Source organism: Rhineura floridana, chromosome 1, assembly GCF_030035675.1.
Source record: "Rhineura floridana isolate rRhiFlo1 chromosome 1, rRhiFlo1.hap2, whole genome shotgun sequence".
In the NCBI taxonomy this organism is placed as follows: domain Eukaryota; kingdom Metazoa; phylum Chordata; class Lepidosauria; order Squamata; family Rhineuridae; genus Rhineura; species Rhineura floridana.
The window spans coordinates 283,824,736-283,847,089 of NC_084480.1; the positions used below are offsets into that span (position 1 = coordinate 283,824,736).

Sequence of the window (22,354 nt, forward strand, 5' to 3'; positions counted from 1 at the left end):
AATAAAACATACATGTAGCAATATGCTATATGGCATTTTAGTTAATACACAGTTTTAAATTTGAACATTAATTATTAAAAAGGTATAAAACATTAAAAGACTTTGATTTGTTAATTGGTTTCTATAAAATCAAAGTTAAACCTTAAGTAACTATATTAATAACCATTTATTAATTTGTTTATTAATCATTAAATAACATAACATAACATCCAAGGATTAACTATAACCTATTATGTGGAGCTCTATTATTTATTAAGGAATCACCATATTTAACACTAAATATCAACCAATATATCAGATTATGATTTTTTGTTTTCAGTGAGAAAGGTTTATGATATCAGATCGTAAGTTTTGTATGGCTACACTAAATTTTGCTACTTGGTTCGTTATTTTAGAGGACGTATCCCCAAGGAGATATTCCATCTGATCAGATTCAGATTTATAAGGAATGATCGCTAACAAAGGAGTAATAATTTGTTGTCTTAAAATCTTGTAGAGAGGGCAGTGGAGAAGTATGTGTACATTGTTCTCCACTGCATCTTCGCCGCAAAGACATACACATTCTTTATAAGGTATTTTAAGTAGTCGACCATCCATAACTGCTGAAGGCAATACATCTAATTGTATCTTAGAAAAGGCTTTTCAATATTTAGGTGTTTCTAAAGTCAACAACGGAAGGCCAGGGAAGGACGTATTGGTGGCGGAGTCGCTCTATACGTGAAAGAAGGCATTGAATCCAGCAAGCTCGAAACCCCAAAAGAGGCAGACTCCTCCAGAGAATCGTTGTGGGTGGTGATACCGTGCCCCAGGAGGGACTTAATACTGGGAACGATCTCTCGTCCCCCTGATCAAAATGCTCAGGGAGACCTTGAGATGAGATATGAAATTGAGGAAGCATCCAAACTAGGAAATGTGGTAGTAATGGGTGACTTCAACTACCCGGACATAGACTGGCTGCATATGTGTTCCAGTCATGACAAAGAAGCAAAGTTTCTAGATATTCTAAATGACTATTCCCTAGATCAGTTGGTCATGGAACCGACCAGAGGGACGGCAACCCTGGACTTAATCCTCAGTGGGGACCGGGACCTGGTGCGAGATGTAAGTGTTGTTGAACCGATTGGGAGCAGTGACCACAGTGCTATTAAATTAAACATACATGTAACTGGCCAATTGCCAAGAAAATCCAACACGGTCACATTTGACTTCAAAAGAGGAAACTTCACAAAAATGAGGGGATTGGTAAAAAGAAAGCTGAAAAACAAAGTCCAGAGGGTCACATCACTCGAAAATGCTTGGAAGTTGTTTAAAAACACTATATTAGAAGCTCAACTGGAGTGCATACCGCAGATCAGAAAAGGTACCGCCAGGGCCAAGAAGATGCCAGCATGGTTAACAAGCAAAGTCAAGGAAGCTCTTAGAGGCAAAAAGTCTTCCTTCAGAAAATGGAAGTCTTGTCCGAATGAAGAAAATAAAAAAGAACACAAACTCTGGCAAAAGAAATGCAAGAAGACAATAAGGGATGCTAAAAAAGAATTTGAGGAGCACATTGCTAAGAACATAAAAACCAACAACAAAAAATTCTATAAATACATTCAAAGCAGGAGACCATCTAGGGAGACAATTGGACCCTTGGATGATAAGGGAGTCAAAGGTGTACTAAAGAACGATCAGGAGATTGCAGAGAAGCTAAATGAATTCTTTGCATCTGTCTTCACAGTGGAAGATATAGGGCAGATCCCTGAACCTGAACTAACATTTGCAGGAAGGGATTCTGAGGAACTAAGACAAATAGTGGTAACAAGAGAGGAAGTTCTAAGCTTAATGGACAATATAAAAACTGACAAATCACCGGGCCCGGATGGCATCCACCCGAGAGTTCTCAAAGAACTCAAAGGTGAAATTGCTGATCTGCTAACTAAAATATGTAACTTGTCCCTCGGGTCCTCCTCCGTGCCTGAGGACTGGAAAGTGGCAAATGTAACACCAATCTTCAAAAAGGGATCCAGAGGGGATCCCGGAAATTACAGGCCAGTTAGCTTAACTTCTGTCCCTGGAAAACTGGTAGAAAGTATTATTAAAGCTAGATTAACCAAGCACATAGAAGAACAAGCCTTGCTGAAGCAGAGCCAGCATGGCTTCTGCAAGGGAAAGTCCTGTCTCAGTAACCTATTAGAATTCTTTGAGAGTGTCAACAAGCATATAGATAGAGGTGATCCAGTGGACATAGTGTACTTAGACTTTCAAAAAGCGTTTGACAAGGTACCTCACCAAAGGCTTCTGAGGAAGCTTAGCAGTCATGGAATAAGAGGAGAGGTCCTCTTGTGGATAAGGAATTGGTTGAGAAGCAGAAAGCAGAGAGTAGGAATAAACGGACAGTTCTCCCAATGGAGGGCTGTAGAAAGTGGAGTCCCTCAAGGATCAGTATTGGGGCCTGTACTTTTCAACTTGTTCATTAATGACCTAGAATTAGGAGTGAGCAGTGAAGTGGCCAAGTTTGCTGACGACACTAAATTGTTCAGGGTTGTTAAAACAAAAAGGGATTGCGAAGAGCTCCAAAAAGACCTCTCCAAACTGAGTGAATGGGCGGAAAAATTGCAAATGCAATTCAATATAAACAAGTGTAAAATTATGCATATTGGAGCAAAAAATCTTCATTTCACATATACGCTCATGGGGTCTGAACTGGCGGTGACCGACCAGGAGAGAGACCTCGGGGTTGTAGTGGACAGCACGATGAAAATGTCGACCCAGTGTGCGGCAGCTGTGAAAAAGGCAAATTCCATGCTAGGGATAATTAGGAAAGGTATTGAAAATAAAACAGCCGATATCATAATGCCGTGGTATAAATCTATGGTGCGGCCACATTTGGAATACTGTGTACAGTTCTGGTCGCCTCATCTCAAAAAGGATATTATAGAGTTGGAAAAGGTTCAGAAGAGGGCAACCAGAATGATCAAGGGGATGGAGCGACTCCCTTACGAGGAAAGGTTGCAGCATTTGGGGCTTTTTAGTTTAGAGAAAAGGCGGGTCAAAGGAGACATGATAGAAGTGTATAAAATTATGCATGGCATTGAGAAAGTGGATAGAGAAAAGTTCTTCTCCCTCTCTCATAATACTAGAACTCGTGGACATTCAAAGAAGCTGAATGTTGGAAGATTCAGGACAGACAAAAGGAAGTACTTCTTTACTCAGCGCATAGTTAAACTATGGAATTTGCTCCCACAAGATGCAGTAATGGCCACCAGCTTGGATGGCTTTAAAAGAAGATTAGACAAATTCATGGAGGACAGGGCTATCAATGGCTACTAGCCATGATGGCTGTGCTCTGCCACCCTAGTCAAAGGCAGCATGCTTCTGAAAACCAGTTGCCGGAAGCCTCAGGAGGGGAGAGTGTTCTTGCACTTGGGTCCTGCTTGCGGGCTTCCCCCAGGCACCTGGTTGGCCACTGTGAGAACAGGATGCTGGACTAGATGGGCCACTGGCCTGATCCAGCAGGCTCTTCTTATGTTCTTATGTTCTTAACAAGTATGACATTGGCTTGAAGAATTTAGGATTATGTCTTTGTATTTTTATTAAAAGTAATTGCTGTTGATGGTCTATGTCTATCAAACGCTGTCGTATACCGGCTGATGCTGCTTCATATCCCATAAACTTGATAAGGTGAAGAGAGAAGCCTATCTGAGACAATTTATCTGTAATTAATTTTGCCCAGGGAGATTGATAATTATCAATCAAAATATCTGGCGCAATTCCTACTGGATTAAAGTTAAGTTTTAACCATAAGTTAATCCTCATTACCCATATCTTGGTTTCAATTAGTTGGGTTCCTACTTCCAATCTTAAAATATTATTGGGAACACATGTCGGAATTGACAGAATGGATCTCAGAAAAATGGTTTGGATTGATTCAAATGTATTAAATTTCAAGTTCTTGTTTGTTTGGGATCCGAAAGTCAATTGTGCCAGTATTTTGGCGTTAAAAATCTTCATGGCTGGGAGAATAGCCTGTCCTCCTCTTGAATAGAAAAAAGCCTGCAATACTTTTAAGGTTCTCCGTGCGTTCAAAATCATACATTGATTATGTATCTGATGGCTACCAGAGGTATGGAATACATATCCTAAGTACTTTTGGGATTTAACCTGTTCTATTTTGTGTCCATTAATTTGCCAATTGGGTTTAGATTTTTTGTGAGTGAATGCTATTATTTTTGTTTTTTGGTAATTTATTGTTAGTAGCTCAGTTGAACAATAAATTGCTAATTTAGCTAAAAGCCGTTTAAGATCTATTGGGGTCCTTGAACATAAGGCTATATCATCCGCATATAGCAGGATATTCCACGGTTTCTTAGCCAAAATAGGTGGATGGGATGCAACTGATACTAGGTTGTGTACTATATCGTTAATATAGATGTTGAATAAAACAGGAGATAGTACACATCCTTGTTTCACTCCTCTTGATGTAAATACTGGGTTAGTTAAATGGCCTTTGGCGCTACAACGAATTTGTAGTGAGGTGTTTTTATATAGTCCTTGGATCAAAGCCACAAGGCATTTATTCATTCCTAAGTGTTTTAGTTTCGACCATAGGCGAGGGCAAGAAATCGAATCGAATGCCGCCTTTAGATCTATGAAGGCCACATAAAAGGACCCTCCTTTTCTATTCGCATATTTATCAACTAAATGATGTAACACTAGTATGTGATCGAAAATAGATCTTTTAGGTCAAAATCCTGCCTGTTCAATCGCTATTATATTGCTTTGATCGATCCAATCTGTTAACTTTATATATAAATGGGCCGCATACAGTTTGCTGATTGTATTTATTAAACTAATGGGTCTGTAATTATTCAGATCGTTGGCTGGGCCTTTTTTATAAATGGGGACTATTGTGGCCATACCCCAGTCCTTAGGTATTTCTAGTGATAGATCAATATGAGTGAATAATGAGGCAAAAACCGGGGCCCACCAATGAATATTTTCTTTAAACACTTCTGAGGGGATGTTGTCCGGGCCAGGTGCTTTATTTGGTTTCAGTTTATTAATTAAGTAAATAATTTCATTTTTATTTACTGGTGGCCATTCTGGAATTCTCTCATTTAACACATAGGATGATAATCCGGTTTCGGCCTCATCTTGGTATAGTTTTTGAAAGTGGGTTTCCCAAATGTGGGGTGGAACATTTGCAGAATTTTGATATTGTGATTTTGGCCAATGTGCCGTTACGAGATGCCAAAAGGAATTAGAATTTTTTAATTTAGCAGCTTCCAATAGTTTCTGCCATACTACGTTTCTTTCTTGTTGTTTTTTAAACTTTATCAAGGCTTTATATTTTTTCTTTATTTCACTATAAACCTGTAGGTCGTCTCGGGATCCCGTGACCTTAATTCTTTGATAAATTTCAGTTAGTTGTTTTTTAACCTCCCTACATTCCTCATCAAACCACGCCTTAGATTTAAGACGGTGAGAGGTATTAGAAGGGCGTATACTATTAACAATGGCTGTTTGAAGAGTTGTTATAAGTTTTTGTAAAGTGAGAAGTGGATTAGTTTCAGTGGTGGGCATTAATATTTCCTTTTTACTTTTATCTATGGCCGAGGAGTTAAGGATTTTAGTAATTTCAGAACTGATTTTGGGTAACCATTTCACTCTAGTTGGTCGTAGTTCAATTTCCTTCTTAGAGAATGTCTTAGAGGTTAAGTGAACATCTTCTAAGTTTATGTCGATTTCGACTGTAACTGGTAAATGGTCACTCTCCGGGCGGTTAGCTATATGTAGATTCTTTACTAAAAAGAAAAGATCTGTTGAAACAAATATTAGATCTATTAGTGATGAGCCCGTCGCTGAATAATAAGTGAGGTCTCCCATTATATCTCCAGAAGTTCGGCCGTTCAATAAAAAATTAACTTCCATACACAATTTCATTAATTTTAGTCCTGTATAGTTCATCCCCTTATCTTTTGAGCAACGCGGAGGAATATTGATGATCTCTGCTGGCAGTAAGGTCGATTGGTGGTATTTTTGATATAAAGTTATATCTGAAGTGCCAATTCGTGCATTGAAATCTCCATGTAAGATTAGTCTTTTTTGAGGATTTTCTGTCATCAATTTTACTATGAAACTCTCAAGCAATAATATTCTTCTATCCGCAGTTTTGTTATTGCGTGCGGGTGGTAGATATACATTTATAAGTATTACTGTATTACGGCTAAACTCCAAAATAAGAGCAATGGCCAAATCCTGTAATTTTCCTAATATTGTTGTTTTAGCTTTCAAGGAGGTCGAAATAAAGCTGCAGATCCCACCTTTGGGTCTACCTCCACTTTCACTTGGTGTAGCCTGTAGGTGAAAAGGAATATAGCCATCCAGGATAGGTTCATTCAGGGCCCATGTTTCTTGTAAAGAGATTATATCGTATGAAGTTAAAAAGTCAATAGTATCTTGGTTTGTAGATTTATTGGTCCATCCAGAAATATTCCATGATATCATCTGTAGTTCTTTCTCTCTTGTATCATGTGCAAGTCAGTTTTGCGTTTTACTTATGGTTGAAGATCGTTGCACTGTCTCTGTTTTGCGTTCATCTGTCCTAGTTAGATGGTTTTGAGATCGACCTGGGAAATTATTCTCCTGGCTTCGTCTGGGGGTATTGATATTAGTTCCATTTAGGACTGGGTTGATGGAATTAGCATGAGATGATTTTTCTTTATTTTGGTCTTGCAAATTACCTATGTTATCCACGGAATTTATTATAAGTAAGGAATTTCGTGTGTCAACTAGAATGTCATCATTCGTTGCATTTTCCATAAATTGTATGAGATTTTTAAGTCTGTTGATTGTCTCCAGTTGTTCATCCTCATTGAATTTGGGGTAAGAATCGAGCAATAACTTCTCTTCTGGCGAAAAAGTTTGTGGTTCCTCTGTCTTATTAGATTTCTTGGATGGGTTTTCTTGTTGGTGAGGGTCCTGGTTCTGAATTGATTGTATTAAATTCAATAGATTATATGGCGGGTCAGAATTATCAAAACATCTTGTAATCCAAATATGGTAAGAGGAGAGTTTCTCCTTATTGGTATATATCTTATTTAAATTTTTGGAATCTCGGAAGGTAACGATTGCTCTAGTCAAAGTATAAGTATAAAATAGATATTGTACATTAATAATAGCATTAATATCTATTAGTCCTGGAAAAAAACTCTCCAATATCTCCCACATATGTTGTCTTCTTTGATATTGATTGAGCCATTCTTTTGGTTTAGGGAAGTTTATAAATGCTAATTTTTTTGTATTCAAGACTAACGTCCAATGTAATCTTTCTTTATATCGTTCTGTTATATCTTTATTGCTTTTGTATTCTGCTTGTGTCTGTTCTATATTGGGGTGAACTGATTCTTCCTTCTTTTGGGTAGAAGGTTCTTGTGTTAAGTGTTGGATAGATTTAGCAATATCGGATTTTTGCGAAATTTTTAGGTCTTGTGGTTTCTCAGCTTCTTTTGTTTTTGAAATTGAAATTGAAATTGAAACTTTATTTTTACCCCGCCCTTTTTCCAAACTGGAACTCAGGGCGGCTTACAAATAAAACTACATGTAGTTAAAAACATAGAAAGACATACAATTAAAATACAATTAAACTATGCACAACCTTAAAACCGTAAAGGGCACTTAAAAATCTAAAAACAATTTAAAATAATACAGATAATAATATAAAACAATAAAACAAGCCTTGTAAAGCCCAATCCTAAACACCTTCTATCCCAAAAGCCTGTCGGAATAAGAAAGTCTTTACTTGCTGACAGAAGGATGGCAAGGAGGGGCCCATTCGTGCCTCCCTAGGAAGGGAGTTCCAGAACCTAGGAGCAGCCACTGAGAAGGCCCTATCTCGTGTCCCCACCAATCGCACTTGCGAGGGTGTTGGGACTGAGAGAAGGGCCTCTCCTGAAGATCTCAGGGCCCGGGCAGGCTTGTATAGGGAGATACGGTCTGACAAATAGCCTGGACCTGGGCCGTATAGGGCTTTAAAGGTCAAAACCAGCACTTTGAATTGTGACCGGAAACAAACTGGCAGCCAGTGGAGCTGTTGTAACAAGGGAGTTGTATGGTCCCTGTAACCAGCCCCTGTTAATACTCTGGCTGCAGCTCTTTGTACCAGTTTAAGTTTCCGAACAGTCTTCAAAGGCAGCCCCACGTAGAGCGCGTTACAGTAGTCTAAACGGGATGTAACTAAGGCATGCATCACCATAGTCAAATCAGGCATTTCCAGGAAGGGCGCAGCTGGCGCACTAGTCTTAAATGGGCAAAGGCACTCCCGGCCACGGCCAAGACCTGGGCCTCCAAGGCATATATTAGCTTGTTATGTCACTAAAGAGAGGGATTTGATACCTGCAGAAATGAAGCCTAACCAGCAAACCACTTTTTCAAAACCTAAGAGCAGCTCTGCTGGATCAGGCGAAAGGCCCGCATAGTCCAGCATTTTGCTCTACTGGACTCAAACTATTAACAACATGGGAACAAAATTCTCCAACAGAATGATCAGCTGGGGCTGATGGGAGTTGTAGTTTTAAAAGATAACTTTTCCAAGCTCTGAAATTAACTGACATCTCTAGAAGCATATTTTTGAATGTTTTATGGCTACCACGGTAAACTGATTAGTCCATTTAAATTTTTTTGGTTGACAAAAAATGTGGCCTAATTAAGTCAGCATTAAATTATATATCCATATTTAATATTAACTATTTTACTAGAAGTAGTTGCAAAAAACTCCAAAACACCCCCTCAAGTATATAGTCTGTTTTCTTAAGAGCTCTCTCTCTTACACATCTCTATGAACAGTTGATCAATTAATTCATTTCAATTCACAATATCAACAGTTAAGATTTCTTTCATCGGGTGAAAAGTCCTACAATTATGTCTTCAGGTGCAAATGTGCCCTAGGGGGCGGCAATCCTGCTAGAAAGCAAATCCCATCAAGCTAAGCTCTCTTGAAATCAGAAATGATCCACAGTACATGCTGGTTCCAGTCAAGCTGGACGGGACAGAAGAAAATCCTGAAGGTTTCAGAATATGGATGGATCCATACTTCCTCTCTCGCCTCTTGCACTGGGAGCCCTGCTGTCTGCGTTGTGCTGACATTGTTGGTCATACCTTGCTGGAGTTGTCAGACCCTTGGTTGTCAGACCCTTGGTCACTTGTTGGCGCTTCTTTGTATTCTGACTGCCATTTTCTGTACAACATGATCCCAGCAATTGCAGCTGCTCCCAGCAGGATGGCCCCCAGAACACACCCAATAATGGGTGCTATGTTGGAGGCAGGCTCCTCCCAGGCCACATCCAGAGGCTCCTTTAGGCCGTCATGCTCCACATGACACTGATAAAGGTCCCTGTCCTTTGGGTCGATCTTTTTCTTTTTCATTGCCTTTTTTGAATCTTGGCAAGGAGCATCCAACTGTTGAAATAGTTTCCCATAGTTCATATATGACTTCCTTGGTATTTTGGTATTTTTTATATTTTTACTTTTCTTTGTTTGTTGTTTCATTTGCTGTTTTTTGCCAACCTTGTTTATGGTAATCATATTGTAATCCGATGTCTCAGTCTGTGTTTCTTGAGTTTGTGGTTTTATGTTACTTCTTCTATTGTTGATTTGTGCATCTATTTTTATTACATACTCAATTAACGTTGTTAATAATGAGTTTGACTCTGCTGTAAATGCACCTATTTGGGAGAAGTATTTTGTTACCATTATGGTCCATTCTTCCCTTATTGGGGGTTTCTGTTGCTTTGTCTTCAGTGGAATGTTTTACTTTATTGTCATTGTTTTTATGTAAGTCGTTAGTGTTTTCTTTCTCCCCATCATTGTATAATGAATTGATGTAGTCTATAAAATCACATATACTATGATCCAGTTGTTCTGATATATTCCTTCTTGGGGAAGACGTTGTTAAAATTTCATCATCTTCAAGTATCAATGGTTCTTGTGTCCTCTCTTTGTAAGTTGATTCTAGAGAGGGCATAGAGTTAGTACTTGATTGATTATTGGCAAGGTCTATGTTATTCATATCATCATAAGTGGAGGTAAAATCTTTCTGTCCTGTTTGTTTTAACTCCTCCGCTAAACTCTTGCCCAAAAAACTCTCTCTCTTCTGAGTAAGTACACCTATATTGGATAGAGTAACATCAAAGTCATTCTTATCTTTGCCCTTGTAAAATTGCGTGATTTCAGTTTGTCTGTGTTTAGGATATAGTCGACTAACAGAGGGCTGCGTCAACTCAGGTGTAACAGACACGCCCAGCTTGTTACAAGCACTTTTGGTAAGAACCATTTCTGTTTACTATCAGTCCTTTTTAATAGAATATTATTTAACTTTATTTATTTTGACTTCTTATCTTCTTAACTTTAATGAGTCATTAATTCCGTATTTTGCTCTTTGTCTTTGCAATTACTCACGGTTGTTGGTGCAATAACTCAGCGTCTTTATCCTCCCCAAACTTAATTAGAATTTCGGCTTGAAGCAAAGTCTTTGAACAATCTCCTTTCAGGTTATCTTTCTTCTTTAGTGTAAAATGTTCGTTATATCTCACTTGTAGAAGTCTTAATAATGTGAGTTATTTATGTGCAAATAGGTCATTAATCCATTGGCAGGGGAGCTCCAAACTTAACGTCTTTTCTCCACAACCGCCAACTTTTATCCCCCTTTAGTGTAGTGACACCTACTCTTTGGCATTTCCTCCCCTTAAATATTAGACAGGCACTATCTCTGTTATCTTTTTAGTGCCTACTGAAGACCTTCCTCTTTGAACAAGCCTTTAAAGTAGAGACCTTATCCCAATCTGTGTCAGTGTTGGAATTGCTTTTTAATGTTTTTAAAGTTTTTTTAAAAGATGTTTTAAAAGGTGTTTTGTTTTAATATATTTTAAAGTCTATTTTTTAAGATGTTTTAGAGTGTTTTTGTTTGCTGCCCTGGGCTTCTACTGGAAGGAAGAGTGGAATATAAATTTAATAAATAATAATAATATCAAAAAATGGCACACCTACTGTCATGACCTACAACCCCCACGGGTGCCAGGTGCATGCTTCAGACCCAATTCCCCACTCTGGGTAATTGATCCGGAACCCAATTTTCCCCCTTGCCAAGGCTGTGCAAACCAACACCAACCCTGCAAGGTAGAAGATAGGCTGCCACCACCCCTTCAACTGGTTCTCACTCTGAGTTAGAGGAAACCCAGAGCCAAGACATAGGTAAACCAAGGATTCCTAAGGACAAGAGCCAAACAGGCAGTCCTTGTTCAGAAGCCTCTGGTAAAGCCAAAATACACTCTTGGTAGTTTGTGGTCAGTGGCCAAGGTGCTGGATCCAGAACCAAATTGTTCTCACTCAATGAACACACAAGGGTAAATAAGAAGTAGCTTTATTAATAAGATATAAGTGCACAATTAATAGTAGCAAAACATTTCCTCAAAACCCACATCCAACCAGGGATTTAGGTAAGACATACAAGAGAGTTCAAACACAATCAAAAATAACAATACTAACTAACCTATTCGACTTACTTGAAGAGGTAGTTGTTGTAAATCTCATCTCTCCTCAGAGAGACATAAGCAGGGTAGTGAAGGCAGTGGAACCCCACTCAGGTAACCACCCGTCTGGATGGAACCCAGGGGAACAAAGACTATGGGTCTCACCCCCTATACTTAAGGAAAAAACCCTAGCAACAGTTCACAGTGATTCAGCCAATCAGGGGGCTTTCTAATGAAGTAATTTTCCCAAAGCTTCTTCACTTTTCGTGCCTTAGCAGGCCCCCCTCCCTTCCTTATCTCAACTCTTCTCAGGCCCGCTTGACCTTGAGTACCAGGCTCTCACCAGATAACAGAGATAACCAGGTGCGCTTCTCCAGCTCTTAATTAATGGCAGCTGAGAAAAGAAACTTAAAAGTTTTCCACTCACACAGAGGCCCATCTCCTCCCAAGATGAAATCCCCACAATTCTCTGCATCTGAGCCACGTTGCAAAAAGCATTTTAAACCATTTTACAATTTCATGACACCTACAAGTATGAAAAAAGAGAAGGTTTGATTCGAGTACAAAGAAAGTGCAAAGCAATCAGGTTTGGACTACCAGCCGACAACTCCAATAAGCAAAGCATGGATTATTTGTATGGTCTGGACGAGCCCGTTGTTTCATCTACTAGCTCTGCTCAGTCCTGTTAAGGATCTCTGGGTCCCCAAGCAGGATGCCTATTAACCTACCTTGGTGAGGGGTTTCAAATGTTTCCTTTGCATTTTTAAATACTACAATACACTGAGTGGCTATATAAAATATTTGTGTGTGTGTGTGTGTTTAATAAGAATTGTGGGCTTCTTCATTTATCCAGGTGTCCAACTGGCAAAGGCGAAGTGACTGATAATCGTACGGGGCTCAAACAGTGCACATCATCACCCTGTGAGCATTGGAACTGTAGGAATGGAGGGATCTGTATGGCCCAGTCCCGAAAGAAATATGTCTGCCAGTGCCCGGAAGGCTATAAAGGGAAATGGTGTGGAGTCAGCCCTGTGAAAGCAGGAAGACCTGTGGGTCTCAGCTCTGGTTCCATCTTGGCTATCAGCATGTGCCTGCTTGTTTTTCTGGCTAGGAAAACTTCACCTCTCTTATGTTATCCTAATACTGTTGCCTTGCTATATTGAAACAAGGATGCCTTATTGGTGCCTCTGCCCTTCTGTACCGATTACTAAAGAAACTCCATGGAGATCTGGCTCCATCCATCCATCTTCTCCCACCCCCAACATTTTTCTCATCTATCCCTTCAAGTAGTTCTTGGTCGAGATTGGCACACATGCTAGACAAAAATCCACATTGTCTGAGCATATGTGACATGCCTCCTGTTGGCATGAGGAGGCATTTTCAGGCAGTTCCCAGGACCTCAATGCAGCTGACTTCTGCTGTGGGCACCCCTTTAATTTCCCCGTTGGTGCTTGGATGAGCAGCAGCTGAGTCCAAGAGGCCGGCATTTACATTTCCCACAATGCCTCAGAATAACGCTATGTAGGGGTCACTGTGGGCAATAAATATAGGGAAGCAGGGTCAGTATTATAATTCTGCTCCTCTGCTCTGTGAATTCAGAAAACAGCTGAACAGTATTGCTAAGACTATGAGCCGGAGTTGCTGTTGACCATTGAACCACACTGTCACTGAGTTTGTTTTCCATCAAGTCTGAAAAACTGTAGCTAGGGGGAGTTATGTCTTTGCCCAGTCTGGGAACGGACAGCCAAGGCCGTTGCTATGGTAACCATCGCGATAGACTGGGAAAAGTTCTAGCAGCTATTTGTGTTGAGCTGAGTCTTCTGTGTATTGCCTCTGAACTGAGAGGTTATCTTCTGTGTTTACCTTTGGAGAGAGAGGTACCAGAAGGGGGGTGACTGAAGAAACTCTACATGTATTTACTCTTAAGCCTTTGGCCGTAATGTCTTAATAAAGACTCTTAACATGATCTAATGCTCTGAAGAAGTTTCTTGCTCAACTCCAACGTAATGTATGCTGTTTCACGCAACAACGCACACACTTCAACAGTTGCATGTATGCACAGGGCTCCCATTGCCTGTTGTGTTTGGTGGGGCTCTACAAATGCATGGGGCTTGCTGTGTCCCACAGTTTGGCAGTGAGAAAGCCTCACTTTGAACCTCTGAGGCTGCCTTGCTACATTTCACTTGGTACTTAGGACTTTGAAAACTGCAGTGGAAAACTGAACTCAAGTCTAAATTAATTATTGACTCAGGAAGGATAAAAATGGGCTTGAGAATCATGTACAATGCCTTGAGCTCCTTGGAGGAAAGACAGGATATATTATAAATAAAATAAAATAAAAGTCTCCCTGAAATAAGTACCAATTTGAATGATGATATCTTGGCTTGTTCAGCTGAGATGTGCATAAGCCTTTTGCCTATGCTTTTGCAGCCTCTTTGCTTCTCCCTTTTGAGCATAAGAAGAGTTAGGAATGAGATTGCTTGTTGGTGCCTGTTTGACTGCATTCCATCGAACTGGCAGGTGGTTCAATTTCAAGTTAGTTATTTTTATGCTATCCTTTGGTTTTACCATTCTGATTTTTTCCCCTCCTTAAAAATGATATGGTTAATGTTTTCCTTTTGGAAAGGAAAGTGGCTTTCCCTCTGCCCAGTGCCAACCCACCCAGTCCTCCTCCCCCTTCTCCTCCCCTTGAATTGGATCCTTCCCCGGGGCATCCCTGGGAGAAAGTTAGAGAGGGCTTTAAGGTAAAGCAAAAACACAGGCTGACCAATTTCACTTTAGCAAAGACACAGGCTAGTCAGTTTACTCTTGGCAAAGCAAACACACAGTCTGGTCAATTTCACCTGAGCAAAGCCAAGCCCAGACTTGTTAGTTTGAAGTTAACCAAGCAAAGAGGCATGCTAGTCAGTTTCACATTAGCAGAGCAAAGTTCACTGCCTTTGTTTTTTTTTTTTTTTTAAAGCCGGAAAAGCCAGGAAACTCACACTGTTCAGGATGGGTCCACAAAGATAGTGAATCTGAGGAGTATTAGGAAGTCCAGTGCCAAGATTGAGTTTTGCAAAATTCTTGCCCATCCTTAAGAAGAGTCCTGAGGGATGAGAGCAAAGGTCTATCTGTCTCTGCTTCCCGCAGATGCCTATGGGAAGTACACATGCAGGTTCTGAGGACAATAGCTCTCTCCCACTAATGTTCTCCAGTGACTACTATTCAAAGACATGCTGCCTCTGATCCTAGAAGTAACTAATAACCATTGATAGTCTTATCCTTCATGAATTTATTGGTCTGTTCCCTTTCAAAAGCTATGTAAGCTGGTGGCCATCAATACATCTTGTGGAAGCGAATTCATACTACTATGCACTATATGAAGAAGTACTTCCTTTTGTCTGTCCTGAATCTCCTATCATTCATCCTCATTCTTTTGTAAGCTGGCGGGGTAGAAATATGTAGAAGTGTGATTTGATGGGTGGGGTAAAGGTTAATAAATAAAGCACTGCCACCTATTTGACTAAGTTTTTGAATATCAGTGTAGTTTACTGGACAGATCAGCCTCACTCAACCTGGGGCCCTCCAAAAGTTTAGGGCTACAAGTCATGTCATCTGTGACCATTAGCCATACTTTGTGTGGCTGATGGGAGTTGGGAGTCCAACATCATCTGGGGAAGGCTAGGAGAGAAAGATGGACATGGATCTGGAATACTCAAATGCAACATGATCTGAATGTGGCCTTGGACAAGGATATGACCTTAAGCAAGTTACTATCTCACTACCTTGGTCACCATCTGTAAAACAAAATGGATAGTGACTAACATCCCAGGGCATTGGGATAGAAAACACAATAGACTTCAAAGCTGTTTGCAGATGAAATGTGCTATAAAATGTTTTCTTTTCATTTCTTCCCTAGAGTGCTTATCATATAGATACATTAAAGCAACCTCTACAAAATATACCTCACCTTCCCTCAGGGAACACTGCTCTACTCCTCAGATCATTTGCTGAACCCCAAAGAAACCCACTTGTGAATCTTTTATGCTTGAGAGAATCTCTTCCTTTAGTTATCAGGGTCCCAGACTTCAAGAGTTGTGTCTCAAATAATAAAAGATGCAGACGATGATTTGCAGAGTCTTCCAGAAGACATTGTGCATTTCTATTGTCTAGCGAGCCAGCACTGTTTGAGTGGAAGCTTGAGTTCCCTAGAGATCTCCAGCATTGAGGAAGATCTTAATTTTGATTACCTCAAAGAATGGGGCCCAAAGGCTAAAAGAGCCCTATGAAATTCAAACTGAGCAGTTATAAAACATGGGAGACAGGAACCCAATACATCCTTATGGCCTAGGAGAGTTGACTTTGGAAACATTTTAGTATTTTATTTAGTAATACAAACCAATTTGGGTTGTATTTATCAGCGCTGGTTATTTGGAAACAGTAGAGTGGTTGATATCCTCACCTTCCCTTAAACGATCTGAATACAATATTTTAATGTGTGTTGTATAAATAAATGTAGAGGAATATTTGTGCTTTGAAAAGAAGAAATTTCCTGAGTGCTTTGAAATGAATAAATTTTGCAGTATTGAAGTAGCCTTTAAGGACCTCTAATGTATGAATTTCTAGTAATACTCTGTAGGTGCAACTATTTACATTTTTGCTGTCTTGTATTTAATCCTGTTACACTAAATGTTTTGTGTAGATATTGTAAAATACAGTTCTGTACTTGAGTTGTCTCTCTTTTTTGCACATGAGCTTCAATAAAATAGTTTCATACTTAATATATGGTAAAACAGTGGACAGCTTAGGGCCAAATTTGCAGGTATGTGTGGGGGTGGTTAGTCCTTGGCTTATTTTCCTAAATAAGGGAAGGAAAATATAATTGGGCAGCAGCAAGAGCCACAAATAAAATGTATCATTTAGTATAAAATTTATGTGAATTTGGAACACATTGCCAGACAAAAGTTGGTAGGCAGATTGTAACACCTGCTTGATGACATTTTGTGTAGGTTTTTTTTTTGCAAGAGTTCATCTTTCTGCAATGATACTCTGTGCTTATAATTGTATGTACTGATAAGAATCCATGTAATACGGTGTTGCCTTTCCCTAGAAAGTGATCCCTAAAGTTCCTAAGCTGAAATTCTAAAACCATATCCTAAAAATAAGAACTAGAGGATAAGTGATGAAATGAGATTTTAAAGCATAATGGCCTCATTCACATGTCAAGGTAAATCATAGTTACTATGAACTGCCAAAATGGGCCACTTTCTTCCTTTCCACTAGTGTTCTAGAGGAGCAAGCCATGATCCCTGGCTTAACATTGTATCTGAACCAGGCATTGTGGTTTGTTTTGTTCCAAACAAACCACAGTCTATAAACCAAGAAGAAATTTTAGCTTCAGATCATGGTTTGTTTGGAGCAAAACAAACCATAGTCTTTGGTTCTGATATTATATTGAGCCAGGGATCACTGTTAGTTTCTCCAATATGCTAATGGAAAGAGCAAACTGGCCCAGATTCACATGTTTGCAGTACACCATTAACTTTGATTCACCATGACATTGCAACTGGGCCACTTTAGTGTGCCCATGCGGCTTCTATTTGGCTGTTGAACACTTTTGGAATTATTGCTTACAATATATGTTTTCAAGCATGCCTCTGCACCCCTGTTGAGATTTAATATACAACCTCAAGATTCTTTAAAACAGCAATGGCTTTTTTGTCATTTCCCAAGGCCCCTCCAAAATGTGTATGTTAAAAAAAATTAAGTGCTTTAAAGCTTGTTTTAATTACTGCTCCTATAGGATACTGTGATGCTAAAATGTTTTTCTGGTCTCCCCTGCCCCCCTGGCAAATGCATCCATTTTTTAAAAACCCTGCTGGGATGTCACAAGATTCCTATGCTCCAACACCCCCTCCAAAATTTGTCCTTGACTTTTTAAATGATAAACATGATTCAACTAGTGTATAATAGCTGATGCAAAAGCTTTTTGGAAGGCAGCTTTAGGTATTGCAGTTCTTGCTACACCTACTTTAGCCACACCTGCTTTGCCATGCTGCTGTTAGCACATTGACCATGCATCAATGTGGCCCTTGGCCCAAAAAAGGTTAGTCATTCCAGAACTCTGCAATCTACAGAAATGTTCTTTGGGGACATGAGCTGTTGCCTGAAGGGAGGTGTGTGTGTGAATCTCTAGCGGTTTCAGTACTCCAACCAATACATCACACATAACTGCACATACATTCTCTGCATTTCAGTTTGTGTGGAGGTGTACACATTCTTTTGCACTCACAGCCCTAAACCTCTCATTTAAATGTTTGTTGATACCCTTCTTCCAAGCTCAGGTCAGTGTGTGTGGTTTCATCCCTTTATCCTGGAATGTATCCCCAGGGCCTCCGAGGAGTGCTTCTGTTAAGTTGGCGTGGAACAGGTGCAGGGTGAAAGGGGGGAAGAACCCTTTAAATTTTATTTTCCATCCCCCTCCCCCGACCCTCCTGTACTGTGCTTAAAGGATCAGGCAGCAGTTGTGAACGATCTCTGCCTGGGACCCTAGAAAGTTACCAGAGGATTTTGGGGGGGCTCAATGGACTAATATTCAGATCCGATACTAAAAGCAACTGCCTGGGTAAACCGCCACGGTGTTTTGGGGAGCCCTACCCGTTTTGCTGCATAAAATGAAAGAGAGAGGTATGGTCTGTAATATATTTATCCAACGCTCAAATGTACACAAGATAAAACCAGTGATAATTCAGAACAGCAGCAGTAACTGGCGGTAACAATCTCCCTGGCTTTTATATGCTAATATGTCTATTGTAGGAGAGCTCGATCGAGTCCTAAACGAACAGGATCAAGCTTTCTAATCCAGCAATTTCACCTGAAATCTTCATCCCTGCAATTTATCACTGAGAGCGCAGCACCAGCCTGAATCTAGTGCCAGGATAACTGGGACAGGATTTCACCGTCGAAGTACACATCGTTAGACGAGGATTAATGTACTATTACTCTTTACATTTACCACATCGCTGCTCCTAGCAAAGTTCTGCCGGTAGAATTTCTATTTCTTTTGCACTCGTGAAGGACGCAGGAGCCCAACCAGGATAAAATGAGGCGGCTGCAGCAGGGAACCCTGTAACAGAGTTGAACCCGAGCTCCACAAAAACCCTTAGAAATCCTCCGCAAGCAACAACAAAACACCCCACACATTTAGGCTAGCTGTAACGGAGGCGTCATCAGCGAGCCAGACAACGACGAATCGCTTTAGAGTCCGGTCTGCCGCCGCTTGTGAGTGGCCAGAACCTCGCAACGGAGGCGGAACTAAAGCTTTCCCTGGTTTCTGTCCCTCCCCGTCCCCGAGGCAAGGTGGGCAGGATAAGAGCAAGAGGGCCAGGCGGCGGCCATTTTGGTTTGATTGAGGAAGGAGCGGGGATTACTTGCGAGGAGTCGGCAGCACCTGCGGGAATGAAGTAGGGGGCGAGGCAGAGAGAAAAGGTGAGAGAGAAGAACGTAGGGGCTTGGGTGGTTTCTCATCTCTGCGCGTAATTGGGCGCAGTGTGCAGGTGCGGCGGGGCGCTCCGAAGGGAAGGGATGCTTTACTGTGGTGGTGTCAAGGGGAGGGATAGAAAAAGAGATCCTAGCGAGAGGGTCCCAAAGAATATTGTGCCACAGGACTTTGGATTTGGCGCTGCGTCAGGCTGTTAGCGCCCCCCCTCCCCAAATACGAGTTTTGCGGCACGTTGAAGCCTATCAGGTTTGTTGTGGCAGCTACAGCATGTGTAGGCTGAAGCGTCCTTCCTTGGGTTTATCCTAAGCGTGAGCGAGATACAATGCACAGGAGTGTGGCAAAATAAATAAACTGCACAAGCTGCGATATTTACATGCAAAGCTCACTGTGACAGTACTAACCAGTACAGACTGCTGGCATCTTTTTTGGCTGCCTATTGCAACCATTTTGTGCTGGCATTCATGACACTTTTATCGAGGTATGAGTACCGACACCTCCATTTTTACCAAAAAAAGCATTGAGTGTATCTACCAAATGATAATAACAGCTTATGCACCTGGTGAAGAAAGCTGTAATCCCTGAAAGCAAATACCACAATAAAATCCTTAGTATTTAAAGTATTTAGCATCTAAAGTATTTAAATCCTTAGTATTTTAAATCCTTGGTATTTAGCTTTATGAATGCCTCTTTATTGGTTTTGATGTAAGGTTGCATTCATTTTCAGGGTTCTGGTTATGTTGGTTTGGGGCACCATCTTCCACTTCAGCATTGTCAAAAGTGAGATCCTTCCCCCTTGTTCCCTGCATTTGTTGTGTTTGTGTTGTGGAGGTTGGTGAGAATGATGTGCTCTGCAGTGAGGCATAGTTTACATTATACAGAGCCATCATGTTCTGGCATAACATATGTTGCTTTTAAATCAGGGGACTTCTAGTGCTGCTGTTGGCCCAACGGATGGTCACAGAAAGCGACAGAAGGTTCCAAAAGGAAGATGAGTGCAGAAGCTGCTGACCGGGAGGCTGCCACCTCTGGTAGACCTTGCACACCTCCCCAAACCTCTTGGTTCGAGTTCTTGCTAGAAGAGTCTCTGTTGGAGAAACATCTGAAAAAGGTTTCACCTGGTTAGTAATGTCATAATCAAAGCTTATAGAGAATGAGAGAGATTGACAGTGTTGTGTCTGCTGGAATTGTTAGGATCTTCCTTAGTTCTACAGGATTTCTTTTGCTGCGAGCTAGTTGCTATTTCTCAGTTTATTATTATTATTATTATTATTTATTACATTTGTATACCGCCCCATAGCCGAAGATCTCTGCATGGTTTACAACAGTTGAATGAGGCTGCACAGTTAAACTGCATTAATCCTATTTAAATCAGTGGGATTTTAGCCTAAGGGAATGTCACACATTATGAGTGTGTCTGCCTGTACACCAAAGATGTGAAAGGGTGTGTTCTTGAATATGAACATGACAGACATTTGCAAACACATATTTCATAAATATAGCCATGATGGCAGCCTGTTGTGTGTTCACTTGTTGATAAACCTCAGTTTTCCTCTATGCAATGTGTAAAATGGCCATAAATGCACAGAGTTGTAACCTCCATCAATATTAAACATCAGACAGTTTGCTTTCTCTCAAGCAAAACTCATAGCTGTGTATGATCCTAGAAAGGATTCTGTTTGCTTTGTATTTGTTCCTTCTTCCTCTGTGACATTTTCATCCCAGACACAAGTTTTAAAACCTGTCTTTTCTGCCCATTAGATCCATCACCTGTTCAGCTGATTGTTCAGTTTTTGGAGCAGGCTTCCAAACCTTTAGTGAATGAGCAGAATCAGGTCCAGCCTCCGCCTGATAACAAGAGAAATCGCATTTTAAAATTGCTTGCTTTGAAAGTTGCTGCACATTTAAAGTGGGATTTGGATGTACTGGAGAAAAGGTATCGGTGGACTTCTTGCTTAATGTTGCTAACATATAATTATGTCACAGACCAGGATTGGGGAACTCTTGATCCTTGAGATGCTGCTGGACTACAGCTCCCTTTAGTCATGCTGTCTGAGGCTGACGGAAGTTGTAGCCCAACAACATCTGAAGGGTCGCAGGTTCCCAGCCTGACCATTAAACAACATTCATTCTTTTTTTACATTCTTTGTAAAAGGTTTTTGATATTTCTTTGTAAAAGGTTCTTTGTAAAAAGTTTTTATGATATTTTAGCATCTCAGAGAAGCACATAACTTAACAGAAATGTGTGCAAGTACCTTCAATGCCGTATTAGTAATTCTTAATCATGATGCAGCAACCTTGCTGAAGGTAAGGAGACCTGGTCAGTGTCTGGATGGAAGAACATCCCGGTACCTAAGAACCTGATGTATTCCGCCTTAAGTTGTGTGGAAGAAAGGCAGGATATAAATGTAGTAAAAATTGCTGATAGACTCCTGTTAAGGTCTTTTACTTTTTAATGGAGTTCTTTAACTAAATCAAGTTCTATAACTTCAACAAACTTTGATATTTTATTTTAGTTTATCGGTCCCTGTGTTGAACATGCTACTGAATGAACTGCTGTGCATTAGTAAGGTTCCTCCAGGAACTAAACATGTAGATGTGGACCTTGCCAGTTTACCTCCAACCACTGCAATGGCTATACTACTCTACAATAGATGGTGAGACTTTAATTGTTGGATGTCACTGCTGTAACTCAAAAATGAAGACAAATGTTAAGAGTAATCTTTCCTTAATTATAATGCTTAAACTAAATTGGCCTAATCAGATTCTGGGATCCTGTTTCAAAAATGTTGTGTGTACATTGGCTAGCATTTTTCTTTTAAATTTAAACCAGTAGGTGTCATAAACCATGATTTCTAATGTATTATTTTACATAAAAGATAAAGGAAAATATACTGTAAAGTTATTGAATCTGAGGACAAGTTGACTGCAATCCAGTGCACATTTTAAATGTGATGTAGAGTCCTTGATCCGTTGTTGCCATTTTTAAGGGGTGCGGCATACACAGTCATGGGCAAAGCTTCATATATATCTACTTGTCACATAGCTATTTGATACATAGGAGCCATGCCAAAGAAAGTTGGCAGCTTCATGTGTAGTACTGTATGTTGTATTTTTAGAATCAGAGAGGCTGTTAGGGCCTTTTCATGGCTTGTGATTATCACACTTTGAGTGCTGCTTTAGTTGTAGTAGCACAAACTTTTGCTTCAAGCAATAATAAATAAAGCTGTCCTTGGATGAGGTTTTGTCAGTGAATAAACTATGCTAATCACAACTTTTTTTTAATAGGGCTATAAGGACCATAGTCAAAAGTAGTTTTCCTGTCAAACAAGTGAAACCTGGTCCACCTCAGTTAAATGTGTAAGTT

The 22,354-nt window shown here is 40.2% G+C and overlaps 1 protein-coding gene and 1 pseudogene across 3 annotated transcripts in view; both read left to right on the forward strand.

Annotated features, from left to right (window-relative positions):
• The window catches only part of LOC133377475 (cadherin-7-like), a 35,827-nt pseudogene extending 20,049 nt beyond the window's left edge, over positions 1–15,778 (forward strand).
• A 2,975-nt stretch (positions 15,779–18,753) lies between these two features.
• Positions 18,754–22,354, forward strand: part of INTS8 (integrator complex subunit 8) — a 34,510-nt gene continuing 30,909 nt past the window's right edge. The window contains exons 1-5 of one of the 3 annotated variants that reach the window (XM_061603243.1): positions 18,754–18,977; positions 19,911–20,108; positions 20,749–20,923; positions 21,504–21,644; positions 22,276–22,347. In XM_061603243.1, the coding sequence (XP_061459227.1) occupies positions 19,979–20,108; positions 20,749–20,923; positions 21,504–21,644; positions 22,276–22,347 (518 nt within the window). In that variant the 5' untranslated portion in view covers positions 18,754–18,977; positions 19,911–19,978. The remainder of the gene's footprint in view (positions 18,978–19,910; positions 20,109–20,748; positions 20,924–21,503; positions 21,645–22,275; positions 22,348–22,354) is intronic. The other 2 variants (XM_061603241.1, XM_061603236.1) reach the window with 2 other exon arrangements.